This window comes from Megalopta genalis, chromosome 10 (genome assembly GCF_051020955.1).
Source record: "Megalopta genalis isolate 19385.01 chromosome 10, iyMegGena1_principal, whole genome shotgun sequence".
Taxonomy (NCBI): Eukaryota; Metazoa; Arthropoda; class Insecta; order Hymenoptera; family Halictidae; genus Megalopta; species Megalopta genalis.
The window spans coordinates 9,831,483-9,846,502 of record NC_135022.1 but is presented as its reverse complement, the minus strand read 5'-3'; the positions used below and the strand labels follow the sequence as shown (position 1 = coordinate 9,846,502).

At 44.8% G+C, this 15,020-nt stretch overlaps 3 protein-coding genes across 6 annotated transcripts in view; 1 reads left to right on the top strand and 2 right to left on the bottom strand.

Annotated features, from left to right (window-relative positions):
- Positions 1–68: 68 nt before the first annotated feature.
- Positions 69–1,385, bottom strand: Hacd1 (3-hydroxyacyl-CoA dehydratase 1). Its single transcript, XM_033475588.2, has 5 exons — positions 1,241–1,385; positions 1,041–1,158; positions 732–964; positions 391–572; positions 69–303 (listed from the first exon to the last, which is right to left on the bottom strand). The coding sequence occupies exons 1-5, from the start codon at positions 1,309–1,311 to the stop codon at positions 224–226; spliced, it is 684 nt and encodes a 227-aa protein (XP_033331479.2). The 5' UTR covers positions 1,312–1,385; the 3' UTR covers positions 69–223.
- LOC117223333 (uncharacterized) overlaps positions 1,383–15,020 on the top strand; it is a 60,735-nt gene continuing 47,097 nt past the window's right edge. Inside the window, exons 1-6 of one of the 3 annotated variants that reach the window (XM_033475561.2) lie at positions 1,383–1,503; positions 3,085–3,402; positions 3,483–3,845; positions 3,923–4,262; positions 4,337–4,461; positions 4,527–4,586. In XM_033475561.2, the coding sequence (XP_033331452.2) occupies positions 3,169–3,402; positions 3,483–3,845; positions 3,923–4,262; positions 4,337–4,461; positions 4,527–4,586 (1,122 nt within the window). In that variant the 5' untranslated portion in view covers positions 1,383–1,503; positions 3,085–3,168. Of the gene's footprint in view, positions 1,504–2,067; positions 2,800–3,084; positions 3,403–3,482; positions 3,846–3,922; positions 4,263–4,336; positions 4,462–4,526; positions 4,587–15,020 lie in introns of those variants that run through there. The other 2 variants (XM_033475560.2, XM_033475559.2) reach the window with 2 other exon arrangements.
- The window catches only part of LOC117223336 (uncharacterized), a 48,696-nt gene continuing 38,287 nt past the window's right edge, over positions 4,612–15,020 (bottom strand). Inside the window, exons 4-5 of one of the 2 annotated variants that reach the window (XR_004490908.2) lie at positions 14,392–14,755; positions 4,612–9,893 (exon numbers count right to left, since the gene is read on the bottom strand). Coding sequence is in view for 1 of the 2 variants with exons in the window: in XM_033475569.2 (XP_033331460.2) it covers positions 14,469–14,755 (287 nt within the window). In the remaining variant the exon portion in view is untranslated. Of the gene's footprint in view, positions 14,756–15,020 lie in introns of both variants that reach the window. The other variant, XM_033475569.2, reaches the window with a different exon arrangement.

Genomic DNA, 15,020 nt, shown 5'->3' with positions numbered 1-15,020 from the left:
TTTTATCACTATGTGGTTGTAGTAGTGTTCCAGTCCCTCTGAAGAGACTTAATCACAAAGAATAATCATTACATTCAATTGGGTATAATATATTATACAATAATAATTGGGATACTACATTTAAATTATAACAAATTCGACCTGGGCTTTATAAACTCAAACTTGTATTGTCAATGTAATAAGATGTAAAGATGTAAAATAACAAATACAAAACTTCTTTATATTACTGAGCTTTTTTATTCGAGTCTTTCCCCAAAATTTTACGTCTTTGCGCGAACATATGAAGGTACAGTTGTGGAAAAACTATAAAAAAAAAAACAATACAATGATTAGACAAGCAGAATATAGTGTTGGTATTATTGTGATTTGTATAATATTTTAGCAACTTACTAGGAATGTATGATAACATAGTAAGGATGAGGCTATAGTGATAACTAAATGTAAAGTTCAAAGAGTTAGGCAGCATATAACTCCAGTCTTCAGGATGTGATTTTGCATATTGTGCAGCTGCATATAGACATAATAATTCTCCTGTTATACCAATTGGATATAATATAATGAATAATGTATACCTGTAAATTGAAATGTTACCTTTGATGAACCTTTTAAAAATCTTATTTTAACTTGAATAATAATAAATAATTATTATTATTATTATATAAATAAAAATAATTTATTATTAAAAATAAAATAAACATTATTAATAATGAATAATAATAATAATACTATACCTTAACCATGTGAGGAAATATGGTACAAAATTATTAAGATTCATGAAGTAATACAAATATCTTATTATTTCTGTTATCGTCCATGCTAACAGTGCCAATGTTAGTCCAGTGGTTGATGCTGCACTGTATGGAATTGCTAATAATACAGCATCCACTACAAGAACTCTACTAGCGACTTGGAAAGCTGTGAGAGAAGGATTAGATTTCACTAATCCCACTATCGCGTGTACTACCTGCAAAAACAAAAATGAATTATTGAAAAGAAATCTAGATCCTTCCATTAAAATCAAAACACAGATGATATCTTACCTCCAGTATAGCTGCATGTTGAAAAATTATAACAGGCCATTTAAGGTTTTGCCACAAACCTAACTCTACAGTAGATGAAAAATCATTTTGGAAAAATCTTAGAAGTATGTAAGACCATCTGCAAGAGCATTTTATTTGGTAAATGAATTTATTTGAAATCACACGTCGAACGAATGTTTTTATTTACAGTGGGCACTTACCCGAAAACTAGCGTCAAATTATATGTTTTCAAATAAAGTACTCCAACGGAACTGGATTTCTTCGATTTCATATTTTTCTTGTTAGTTAATTTCAAGGATAATAGTTTCGAAGAATGTCAACGAACACTTTTTACGAACGGAGATCTTCTACCTTCATACTCTACCACGCTTGCGATGTTAAACTGGGGAAATCATATGGCGGCACGCTATATGTACTTTCTACAGGAACGTACTACATATTTGTTTCGCGGGGCATAGTGGTGGTAAAGTATCTATAATGTAGACATTTACTTTACATGTCAATTAAAACGATATCATATGTAAATTATCTTTACAATATTCTATGTGAGAAAATTTATGTGTTTTTGCTTTATTTTATAAACCATCGAGGGCTAAATTAGTTTTGTGCATTGCAAAAGACTATGTCTTCGGTGACGTACTCCCGGTAGATATCTTTACCTTGAACTTTCTTGCTGACTTGTACTTTAATTTACTCCTGAAGTCAAACAGCAGTAAAAATACAAGCGTGTACATTTCGCATGAATTTACATATTAATCGATAATTTTATTAACGACAGAGTTAAGAGGATGAAAATGGAACATGGGCAATTTATTGACTTCTATTTAATTTTATATTATCATATATATTACATGTTTTATTTAATAGCTTCGAATATTATGTCGAATTATACACTCTTAATTTATTACGTACCTGGAACTATTTCAGCGGTTAAAATTCGTTTTAAACACGACTTACCTCGACTACGTACGTTCCTGATTTTTTCGATCAAAGTTCAGTATCTACAGTCGGTGTACAAAGTATTCGTATACCTTTTAAAACGAAATAATTTTTCCTATAATTGTTTCAAGCGACTTCTAGTTTATTAGACGATGGCTAAAAAATTGTTTTCAAAAATTGCCATTGACGGCATGATAAAAGAATTAAAAAATGATGTTTTTTAAACTTTTTTATCTAAGCCTGCAACGAAAATTTAAAAAATGCATTTTGTAGATCTCAGTAACTTCTATAAGATGTTAAAAATTTCATTGAAATTGATTGATGCATGGTTAAGATACAACCACTGAAAGATGTAAAAACTATCTGTTTTTAGTTAAAATTCGTAAAAAATTGCGATTTTTGCGATCTCTAATTGCTTGCAGCTCATGTCAAGATCAACAGATTTCGATGAAATTTTCGTTATGAGCTCAGATAAAAAAGTTGAAAAAACATTTTTTTAATTCTTTTACCATGCCAATCGACTGCAACTTTTCTAAACAATTTTGTAGCAATTGTCTAGTGAACTAATCCGTCTAACATCTCAAAAAAATTTAGATCGCTTGACCCAATTATAAAAAAGTTAATCCATTTTAAAAGGTGCACGAGTACTTTGTACACCGGCTGTATATGTGATTACGTACGCACATACTTTACGAAATGTTAAAGGACATGACATTAGATATTTGATATTCATTTATTAGTCCCATAATCGAAATTTCGATTAAATTTAGATAGATTTCAACAAAACCACGCTCAAGATGTACTGTAAAATTCATAGTATGTATGTAAAATGTTGTAAGGAAGAATTACAGTTAAATTAAACCGATTTCAATAAATTGTATTAAAAGTTAAGCTACATTTTCTTGACATTTCGTATGCTTACCATAATTAACCATAGAGTGCATTACTAAGAACGCTGCAACTATATTTAAATTGGTTGCTCATTGACGTATCTAACTATTTGAATTTCTCCTAAACATTGTCTTGTTATGTTCTCAGTATTGCAAAGTAAAAATAATTTTCATTCACCGATGATGTAAGATTATCTACTATCTATTTTCTACAGCAATCATCGTTTACTTACGATCTTCTCGCCGATAGTAAACTGAACTGGCAACAGTCGGTTGTTTTAGCATTGTGAATTGTGAAGATGCAGTGGACAAGTTGCCGAAGACTTTTTGGGAAGATAAAGTGGTTCAATGTGTCGAATAATCGTCGATCAATTAACGGAAGTAGCAAATTTATTTATGAGCACGATGTAGAAACGGCAAAAAGAAATGGGCAGCCGATCGTTGCTTTAGAATCTACCATCATTACTCACGGTATGCCATATCCGGATAATCTCAAAACAGCTATCAAAGTTGAGAATGCTGTTAGGTCAAAAGTAAATGGATTTACACAGTTTTATAGTACGTTTCTGTTAATACCATACTTCCCTGAGACTTATATTTTGTTACTTTTCAGGGTGCTATTCCAGCTACTATAGCAATTTTAAAAGGACAAGTGCACATTGGTTTGAATCGAGAACAATTAGAAGCTCTGGCTGAATCAAATACTGTAAAATCTATTAAATGTTCTCGCAGGGACATACCTCTGATTATGTCTCAGAAACTCAATGGGGGAACAACTGTTAGCAGTACTATGTTGCTGGCAAATTTAGCTGGTATACACGTAATGGCAACGGGAGGAATCGGCGGTGTTCATCGTGGTGCAGAATCTACGTTCGATATCAGTACAGACTTGCTAGAGCTTGGACGCACTCCTGTGGCTGTAGTGTGCTCAGGTGTTAAATCTATCTTAGATATTGAGAAAACATTAGAGTATCTGGTTTGTATATCCTTGTACAAAGAAACGGCAGGTTTTATCGTATCGAAAGGTTTATACAGACTCATATTTTCTTGTAGGAAACGCAAGGAGTTCCGGTAATAAAGATTGGAGAAACGGATCACTTTCCAGCATTTTATTGTAGAGAGACATTTCAGAATACCATAGCACCTCATAGAGTATCTACTTCAAAGGAAGCTGCAGATGTTCTAAGGGCTCACGCAGAGTTGGATCTTCGGACAGGAATTCTGTTCGCTGTTCCTATCCCTGAGAAGCATGCATTAGACCCGAAGGAAATGGAGTTGGCTATAGGCAAAGCTTTGGAAGTTGCAAAATGTAAAGGCATTACCGGAAAGAATGTGACTCCATTTTTGTTAGAGGAACTAACCAAAATTACGCATGGTCGATCGTTGCAAGCCAGTAAGTACAGGTGAACAACTTATGCATTTTAAGCTCGAAGAAAGCAACTGGAAAATTTGAATGTTGTTTCGTAGATATGGCACTTATAGAAAATAATGCGAGTATAGCAGGGGAAATTGCGGTAAACTTAGTTGAGAAGCATCAATGTTATTCAAGCAACACGGTGTTCGATTGCTTACTGAAGCCAAAACAAAATCCGGTAAGTTGATACAAAAGCATATCAGGAAACCGTTCGATCGACTAACGGTACAATAATTATCATAGGTGGTGATCGGCGGAGCTGTGATGGATACTGTACTGCAGGTAAAGGAGTTGGAGATAAAAGTAAGTAAAACGTGTTGAGTCAAAATTATACTAAATAACCAATTTTTCCTTGTATTCATATTTCAGAGGAGTAATAGAACGTTTAACAGTATGTACATACAGTTACGACCACATAGGTTTTATGTACATTTAAGAGTATCGAATAACATGAACTCATAGTATAGTATAGGGAAGAGTGGCATGATGTAACAATAGAACACGGGTGCCGCAGAACATGATCGAACTCAACGTATTTGTGTCGGTTCGGTATCGATCGCGAAATTCGTGAAACTAAAGAAACTCGACAACAAATCAATTCGAAACGGATTTTGGATCGAGGCAGTTAATTTTCTAAATGGACTATTCGAATTTCTCGGCTAAAAAAGAATGACTAAGTTAGTTCATTCGGCGGAAACGAACAATGAAATACTAGTTTGATCGAGTTGTCGCAGGTTCGAATTTCGATAGAGGTAATTCGAGATAAGCGTGTTTCGTTGTGCACGAGGATGCGCGTAATCACCGAACGTAACGAACGCATTCGATTAGAACACTTTTTCCCATACTTGGCTACGGTAGTCCTATAGAATTTCGAGTTGTACGAAACAACGTACGATACCTTGTCTAACCATTTACAGATTACAGTAAATCGGGTTGTTCGTGTTGTTGTTTCATTTTTGTCTTCTTTAAGCAGGCACTATTCAAAGCTCCCTCACGTCCATTCTTCTCGGTATTACATACGGTATTACATTTAAATATCAATTAGTTACAAATTTGCTACACATTTGAACGTTTTAAAGCTTTCCTCGATTACGGGGATTGTATATGTAGTTGTTTAGGGGAGGTACGGTAGCGGTCGAATAATTATGACGAAAAGGAAGGAAGGAAAATATTAGTTAAAAAGCACCGTGGTCTCGAATCTTCTCCAAAACGGCTTGTTCCCTTTCGTTAAGTAGTAAATTCCGTGATGATCTACCTATACTCTTATGCTCGGTACGTGAACTTAAAAAAATCAACCAAAACTGTTACGCTACACACGGATTTTGATATTTGTCGTAAAATAATGTCCGCCGTTCAGGAGGCCAAAAATATAAAAATAACCGTGTCTTGTTTAAATTTCATAGCTCTACGCGAGAGAGATTAAGCTTAACCGATACACCTATCTCTAGATTTTAGAATGAGACAAACTAAATTAACCGTTGTGTGTATAGTATGTATATGCGTGAGAACCGAAAAAAGAGAAAATTGATCGTCTTAAATTCATGACCGCTACTGTACATCCGAGCGATGGGGGGGGGGGGGGGGGGGGGGACATAGAGATACGAAGTCTTTCGTTCGCTATACAATTATTATACGACACGCGAGGATTCGACGAAGCCCAACCGTTTAAACAAATCAGACGAAGTCAACGAAAGCCCATAAGGAATCCACAAGATAATAATCATAATGGAACGTAGCCGGTCGTGATATCCCGTAGCAGGCGAAAGTTAACAGTTCGAGGTCTAATCGAAAAGGTGGCGTACAGACTGTTTCGCGTTTGGGCGGCTTGCGGTAACGTTATCTAAAATCATCAGTTCAAAATCAATTTACGCTACCTCTCGTTATACATGTACATATATGTCCATACAGGGTGATCCAGTCCGGCTCGAGCATCCAAAATGTCTCGTCCGTTTACGACGTTGGAGGAAACAACGTCGGCGAATCGAATACGATCTGACCGAAGGGTGGAAAATAGTCCGATCCAAAGACCTACGTCACACACGGCCGTGTTATGGCTTTGAGCGATCGTATAAATGGCTATAAAATTATTAAAAATCTGTTTGATTTCAATGACCTTGAAACGCGTTACGAAGATCAACGTCTTGAGCAACTTTTCCTATATAAAAAGTCGTCGCTTCGGTTTAGTTTAAAAGATATAAAGAAAAATAGGTCACGACGCCGTAGGTCATTGGATCGGTCTTGACCTCGACTATTGCGCCACGGTCCGCGATGATAAAAATATGTACTTCCGTTGAAGGGGTGAGAAAGAGAGAGAGAGAGAGAGAGAGAGAGAGAGAGAGAGAGAAAGAAAGGAAGATGTAGATGACCTTGCGAAGAATCGTTAGCCCTTCGCGATATCGATCCGTTCGAATCGAATGGAATCGCGTTTACCTCCGAGATCTGTAGCCGTCGCGCGTCCTCGAGAACCAACGGAGACGCCGCGTCCGGAGGTGTTCGAGTCGTGTCGGTTTCACCCTGTATACGAGCATGGGTGTATAACGTCCCTTATGTACATTTAGTGGCAGAGGCTGTACGTCTGCGAGGTGTAAGCTTTCATATAATTAGCTTAGCTTAGTACATTTAACGATAATTCGATGGCCTGATTAAGAAAGAACCCTTGACTACTCGAGACCGGAGACTATTCGAAACTACACACTCGGAACTAACCGGTACCTACCTTGGAGCTATTCGGATGGTTCGCCGCGAACGATACGCGAATGCTCGCTTAGGGGTTGATCGCGGCGGTTCGTGAAAATCAATCGAAATCAACGATGGAATGCGTTCGACCGGATAGGGGCTGAGGAAACCCGTGACAAAACGGTTCGAAAGAACGAAAAGGGTCTCGCGACGTTAGACGAATGGCGTCTTCTCTCACCGGTAATCGAGCGCGTCTCAATGTACGATGTGCTAATGATACCCTGTTGTCCAGACTGATATTTACTGTTAATTAAACGTCCGACACATTCGCTAGGCGCGTTACTCGCTAGGGCGGCAAGATCAAACACAAAGAGTTTCACGGTTTGTTTAACGGCTTTTTTCTTAAGCAGACGATCGACGACTTAACTTGTACTCTCTACCATACACCGCTATATACAGTCTACTAATATAGTGTGTCCATTATCATTGCGTTGGTAAAACGTATAATCCTATAGACTCGATTAATCCTAGCTAGGAAGCCAATTACTTTGAGTATCGTATCTCGTATTCATACGACTTACAGCTTACGGCTTACAGCACAGATCGATACAGGCTACTCGCGCTGCGCGTATCCGCGTTTTATACTTTTATACATATAAAAAGAACTATTTCAGAATTTCTCTTACCCTCCGCCGTCTGTTCTAGATTTATTACATTATTGTTAGTAGATCTTTTGATGACGCGCAAAACCGCCGGACCGCCACGCTGTTCCCCAGTGCGCGACGCGCGTCGCGATCGGCCCGCGGACGTTTCACGCGGATTTCTCGATGGTAGCTTGGAACAAACGGAATCTCTCGTTCGAGCGCCCGCTACTTATTATACTAGCCATTTTTCACTGATCTCGGTTTGGAAGCATTTATCGAAACGCTTTTCGAGAGAGAAGCGCGGTGTCGTCCCGGCTCCTTTCGCTGGCTTCTCTCTCTCTTCGACGTTCTGTATGTATTTTCGAACGGAATTTCGACGGAATTATCGACGGAAAAGAAAAGAGATTTTCTAGATTCGCAGAATTGTTTTTGGCAGTAGTACACCACCGTAGTCCATCGTAACTATCGTGTGTCCGCGATCGTCGTCGTCGTCGTCGTCGTCGTCGTGGTCGCGTGTTTTCGAAATATGATCGCTGCAATGGCCGCGTTTTGTTTGCGTTTGCCATACGCCGTACGCAGTCGGACCGGCCGGGGGAAAGGCTCGCGTGACGATCAACGATTAACCTTTTGATATATCTGCCCGATATCGTTCGCGAAAGTTTCATCGCGAGCAACGCGCGCGTATAAATAACAGCCTCGAGTTTGTCGCTGCACGAGCGAAAATGCACCCCGGAAAGTGGAACGCCGCGCCGCGCCGCGTTACTTTTCCTTTTACCTTTTCGCCTTTCGCGTTTTCCAATTTCGTTCACGGTTCGGTGCCGAATGGTTCGCGGCCATTAAGATCGCGAATAACGTTCTCTTTGTTTCCTTTCCTCCCTTTTATTTCGAAGCGATTAGACACTCGCGGACCTGCCGTTTTATCGGCGATCGACGGTTCTCGAAATCGAGAAGAAACTTAACGTTGAATATAAGTTGAATGTTAACGTTAACTTAACGTCAACTTAACGTTGAATATTAACACGTCGCATGCCACGTCGGTTTTACAGAAATTGTCCGTGGCGCCACGATGAATTTATAACCATGTTTGACGCGTTAATCGCGACAGGGGTCACTGTTCGAATCGACGATGGTAATAATAGAAAATTTTAGATATTCACATTTGTTTGAAATTATATATATTCCTATGAATTTGGGCGCGCCGGTCACCGGTGGCCCCCATGGCGTCACCGCCAAGTTAAGCGCCGGTCACCGGTGACCCCCGTGGCATTCAACGTGTTAACTATATGTTTTGCCGCAGCCCGTATAATTTTCCCTATACGTCTATGGTGTATTCCCGGCTGTTGGGAGTTTATCGATCCGATGGGAACGCGCTTCGTTGCTCGAAAATGAAATGGCCCGTACCGTTCGGACGAGAGCTTGCAAAACTTGCTCTCGTATCGTCGGATCGGCCGCGTGCACGACGGATCGGGTATTCGCGCGAGTATCTAACCCCTCGTATCTTTGCTTTAATCAAACTCTACTTGAACGTGTCCCGACTCTGCGTACGGATTATATCTGATCGGCAACGATAGTTACATTGTACTGTGACATACTACTCGCGTGACTCACATAAAAATCAGTATTCAACGGCTCCGAGTCTGGTGGTGTACACCCCCGCATCGCCTCGCCTCGTCGCGATGGAGGACTCGGGAAGGGAGAGAAAAAGGGTCGAGGGTGGAAGCGAGACGGGAACTCGTGTGACGCGCGCGCGTGTTTTTACGTGTAGGAAACTCGCCGCAAAAAACAAATCTACAAAAGTAATCGATCTCGAGCGTAGTCGCGTGCGAGGCGAGGCGAGGCGGGGCGAGAAGAGACGACGAAGTAGTCGACGAAGGGTCGCGCGCCCCTGGTGCGCTTTCCTTTCACTCCAGTTTTTATTTGGCGCCTCCTCGCAGTTCTCCTCGGCCTTTGCGTCCGACTCCCGCGCGGCCACTTTTCCGCACTGTGTGCATTCGAGAATGCTGCGTTTCCTATCCGCTGGTCTTCGGTTTCGCGGCGATCCCCGTTCGCTCGGCCGGCCGCTGATTATCGAAAACGACGCTCGTCGGTCGGCCACCGCGTCACTCTCGTCGCTCGTCAGCTCGTCGGCTCGTCGTCCTGTCGGCTCGCCAGCTCGTCAGCTTGTCACTGATTAGCGTCGGCTCGGCTCGGCCCGGGTCGCGTCGCGCAGATCTTGCACCCGCTGCGAACCGCGTTGTCGCAGGAAAAGTGTACTGTGTGGATGTGGTAAATTGTACGGTCAACTTTATACCTGAAAATATTCGGCAATGTTTGAATAACGTCTACCCTCGTCCTCCTCGTCGTCGTCGTCGTCGTCGTAGGAGTCTTAGAAATGAACGACGCGTAAAAATGTCGTCGCGCGCGTTCCGTCGAACCAGGGGTGGTTGCTTCTCTGACAAATCTCTCCGAGAATTCTCGATACACTTTTCCTGCAACACGCGCAACGCGAGCCGTTCGCCGTTTGCCATTTGCCATCGTTGGTCACGGGCTGCTCGAAGGGGTTCGGGAACGATCTCTAAAAAGCCTTAGAAACCACCCCTCGTCCTGTGTATCGCGGTTCTGTTTTTCTTTTTCTTTCTTTTTTCTATTTTTGTCTTTTCTCTCGTAAAAGAAACACGGCAATTCTCTACATTTTGATTTGGTCATACGTTATTTAGAAGCGGTTAGGACGTTGTCGTGGTACCCCGGTAGGTTTTCACGCGTGCTTGGTCTCGTTTTACCGTAGTCTAACTTGTTCGGTGGCTGCAGTCTTCCTTTTTGTTAGTTTTTCTTAGTCTTTGCTAGGTTTCTCGCCGCTCTTTTTTCTAGTCTTTTCCGTCCGCGTGCGAGCCCTCGGGCAAAAGAGACCTATTTTCTATCGTCTCTGCCGCCTCCACCGTTTCCTACAGTCTCGCGCGCGGTATAAATACCTAATAGAAATCCTGTCTGCTATCCCCGAAACGTGATTATCTATCGTTCTACATGGGCGACGCTGCGAGAAGCGTCCAAGCGTCAATCAAAATCGTCGCTCTAAAAATACAGCCGAAACGGAGCTACGTAATCGAGTTTACCGAGAATCTCGCTCGGTGTCGTTGAACGGGCTCTCTCCGGGCAGACGGTCCCATATCCGGCTCTCCAGGAAAATTCGTTATTTTTATCTAAACGAAGCGACCGAATTTCGATCGTTCTACCGAAATTCGACGGAACGAACGCGCGGCCCTGGTCCCGGAGAGTTTCGCGAATATTCCCAGAAATTCAACGGAATTTCGCCGGAGCTCTCGGAAACTCCCCGGACGAGGGCCCTTAGCTACGAAGGTACCCTGAAAATCGCGTATCGTGCTACGGACCCTGATTCGAGCAAGCTTCCAACGAACAGAAGGTACGCGAGTTATACGACTAACCTGTTACCGGAGATACGCCGCGGTTAAAAATGTATAGAACGGTAAAAAGTATTATCGGAATGTTTTCTACTGGAACAGCTGTGTTCGGTTTCGAGTCGCGCGACCCGCGGCCCGCGGCGTCCCGCGTTTCGAATCCCGAGTTATACCGAGGTTTTTCACGATCAACGGAATCGGTTGGTCAACGGATTGGTCGGCCCCTGTGCCTCTATGCGCCGGGTTTTAGGAACATCGATGACGGGCTGCCCTTCGCAATTACAGTCCACGAGAACGGTCGATCGTTCAGCGATCGTTCGACGATCGAGCTCGAGCACTTCCCGTCCGGCCCGCGGAAATCTACGGGCCGGCGTGGCCCGACGATTTCCGAGACGGTTCCCCGGTTCAATTTTCTCCTGCCAAAATTGAAATCCGCGAGCGCGCGATTTCCCGTGCGCGGCGATCGATCTCTTCGCCTGTACGAAAATACGAGACCGCGATCCCGCCTAACATTTAATATTTAGTATTTAGTATTTAATATTCGGTATTTAGTATTTTCTTTTTTACTATTTTGTATTTAGTATTTAGGAGCGAGGAACGCTCGGGAATCGAGGAAAATGTTGAAGTCTCCGGTGCGGGTGAGGCGCCACGGCTCCAGGGGCTGATCTCACTCATTGGTTTCATACCAACGAAAAATATATTTGCTCTTCACCGCGAGTTTGCCCGCACAAGAGAGTTCCGAATTTTCGGCTGTTAACGATTCTCGAGCTTCCTCGTTGGCGGTGCTCTCAATAGAGGGTGGCTTAGGTTACGGGGGAGGGTTCTAATAGAAAAATATGAACGGTGGTCTGGTTCTGATATTCTCTCGAGAGCGTGCGCGTGCACGTCTCGTTCGCGGCACTTGTGCATCCGCGCATTTGTGCGCGCGATTCAAGCATTGGACGAGTGTTTTCCTATGTTCCAGGATTCTTCCGCGTCCCGTCGCACCCTCGCCGAAAGAAAAACAGCGAAACACCGTTGATCGCGGAGCCTTAACCATTTAGGCACGACGCGCCGCTATAGTGGCTTGCTCTAGTAGCTCACTCGCTCATCGTTCGAACCAAATAATCGTCTTCGTATGCATTGTTTCACGCTTCTTTCGTCTTCGCATCGATTTACAACAGTCTACAGGGTGTCCCAAAAATGTCACGCAATCCGGAAATGGCGGGTTCCTCGGATCGTTCGAAGCAACTTCTTCCTTTACAAAAATGCTCTCCGAGGCACCGTTAACGAGTTATCGACGAAAAACAGTGACCAATAAGAATCGAGTACGGCTGACGCGAGGCGGCCCAGTCGACCAGTGCGCGAAGCACAGTTCCGCTCATTGGCTCGATCGCCTCGCGCCAGCCGAGCTCGCCTCTCATTCGTCACTGTTTTTCGTTGATAACTCGTCAACGGTGCCTCGAAGAAAATTTTTGTAAAGGAAAAAGTTGCTTCGAATGGCCCGAGGAACCCGCCACTTTCGGATTGTATATACAGTATCAGACTCTGCCGTCCAGGGAAATAGCCTCGCGCAGAATTTAGCCGTACCTAAAAGGTTAATTGCTCGTCGATCGAGGCTCTCTCTCGAGACTCTCTGAACGAGGCCTGAAAGTTTTTCTCTTCCTTTCGCGCGGTTTTCGTCTCGTTTTCGTCTTCTCGCGGGGCCCGATCGTTCCAAGTTTTCGAGGCAACGGGAGAACGTGGGCGTCGTCGCTGGAATCGCGCGCGAAAGGGTATCGAGGAACAAAGAAACAAGTTGTCGCGATTTCGAGGGGTTAAGATGCTCCTTTGACAGGAGGATACGAGAGAGAGAGAGGGAGAGAGAGAGAGAGAGGGAGGGAGGAGAGCAATCGAACACAAACCCTCCATCGGATTCGATTTGGAACTAGCTTGTGCACCTGCGAAACCGGAACACGATTGCGGACGCAGGAAAAATCAATAGCTCGAACGTGTCCACCGGTTCGCTTGCGGTTTGGTCTACCGTCTCTACGAGCGCGTGTATTGTCTTCTCAGGAATGATGCGCTTCCGATCGTTTCGATTGAAAAAAACCGTCCGCTTCTCTCCGCGCGCGCGCGCGTGCGTGCGTATCGCGTATATACTCGTTACATGTCTGTATATCTTTAGTTTTCTTCTGTACACTACGATCTAATTATTGTATTCTCGTCCGCTTCCACCTTTCCGGTTTCTTCGACTAGGAAAAGTACCGTTCTCTCGGATCACGCCGCCGTTTCCCGCCCCCGCGATCGATCGGTTGCTTTCTTTCCGAACAGCTTGCGAGCGACGCATAGGTCGTGTTTCGGTCGCTTCGATATTCGCAGGACGATTCCAATCCGTTTCAGTATTCTAAAGTCTAAAAGGGGAGCCGAATCGACGACGATCGGTCACGCGAGAACGCCGACTACTGGCAGCGCGAACACATGCCGCACACGAGACGTTTCGCGAGACTGAAACATGAACTGGCCCGAAAGGCCCTCGGGCCCTCGGGCCCTGAGGAGAGCAGAGCCGACCGTGCCCGAGGGCCCGATCCTTCTCGCTTCTACTCCCGGAGAGTAGAATCGTCGGCCGGAAGCGAGCTCGAGGCGATCGCGATCGCGAGTCCGCTGGACCGGGGCTCGGAATTAAAGTGCACGCAACACGGCGACATCGAGGGCTACGCCTCCCGACTCTCGTCGCAGCGTCTCGCTCCCCCGTGGTCGCCACTTTCGGCTCGGAGCACGTCGGGCGCGTGTGCCTGTTGCTTTATGTGTGCTGCGGTACGCGCGAAGTCGCTACGCAAGAAGCGAAAGCAGGCGACGCATGCGCGGGAGACATGCGCGCAGAGACGTACGGTGTTTACCCAGCGAACGTTACAATTTTGAACTGCGAAACGGACAGTGGCTCTGCGTCGCGTCGCCATCGTAGTTCAGAATTACAATGTTCACCCGGTAGACGGGCCACGCCGCCTGCGCGGAAGTCTCTGCGCGTGCGTCGCCGCTGCGCTCCTTGCGCGGCGACTTCTCGTGACTTTTCGGGTGGCGTAGCCGTGCCGCGCGCACTTAATTCCGAGCCCCGCGCTGGACCTTACCCGGGAACGGGAATCGAGCATCTCCCTGGCCCTATCCCGGGTGGAGCGGTTACGTCAAGGTGGCACGGGGCTGACCCAGTTCCGATTCAGCTTTGGAAATGAATCCGAGGAGCGGCTGGTGGTCGCTTTCGCGGCAGGGCAGGGACTTTAAGGGAGCCGGAGCACCGTTTCACGGTTCCGCGAGCTCTCGCGAGCCACGAGTCGCGAGACAGGAGACGCAAGACGTACGACGCAAGACGTAAGACACAAGCCGTAAGCCGTTCGCCATCGGGCATAGGGCAGAGGCCGATAAGCGCGCACGCGAGCTTACTTATACACGGTGATCTCGGCGGACCGGTTGCTCCTGTAGAGGAGTCGGTTCGAGGTGTTTCGCAACCACTTCCATAGTCAGGTGCGCCTGCCCTGACCGGCCGTCGTTATCCCCGTGACCGGGCTGCCGCCGTTCGACAGCAGCAGCCTCCTATTGAACTCCCGCATCTCGTAGTTGTTGTTCCCGTTGCTCTTCTGCCGGGCGTTGCAGCTGTGGCTCGTCGACGTCAGCGTCGTCTCCTCGACGATCAGGCCGGAATGGCTGTTCGTGTCGCTGTCCGCACCCCCGTCCTGCAGGTTGTTCGACAGCAGAAGGTGCCGGCCCGCGCTACAGTCCTCCGTTTGCAGCAGAAACGACGCGTTCCCTGAAACCAGCCACCAAACGTAGAAAAGTATCGGCGCTTTGCATTTCTAATTTACGCTGCACACAGCGGCTCCCGTTAACCCATTCTCGTACCACGACGAGTCCGACTCGTGTGACGAAAATGTCTGGTATTAATTTATTAAAAACCTTTGCACTCGAGGCTGTTTTAACTCCAAAATTTCGTTTCGATCTACAATATTTCCACTTGTTATGATTGCTTTTTATTTGATACGTGGGAAATTGAACGTGTGCGATTATAGAACACT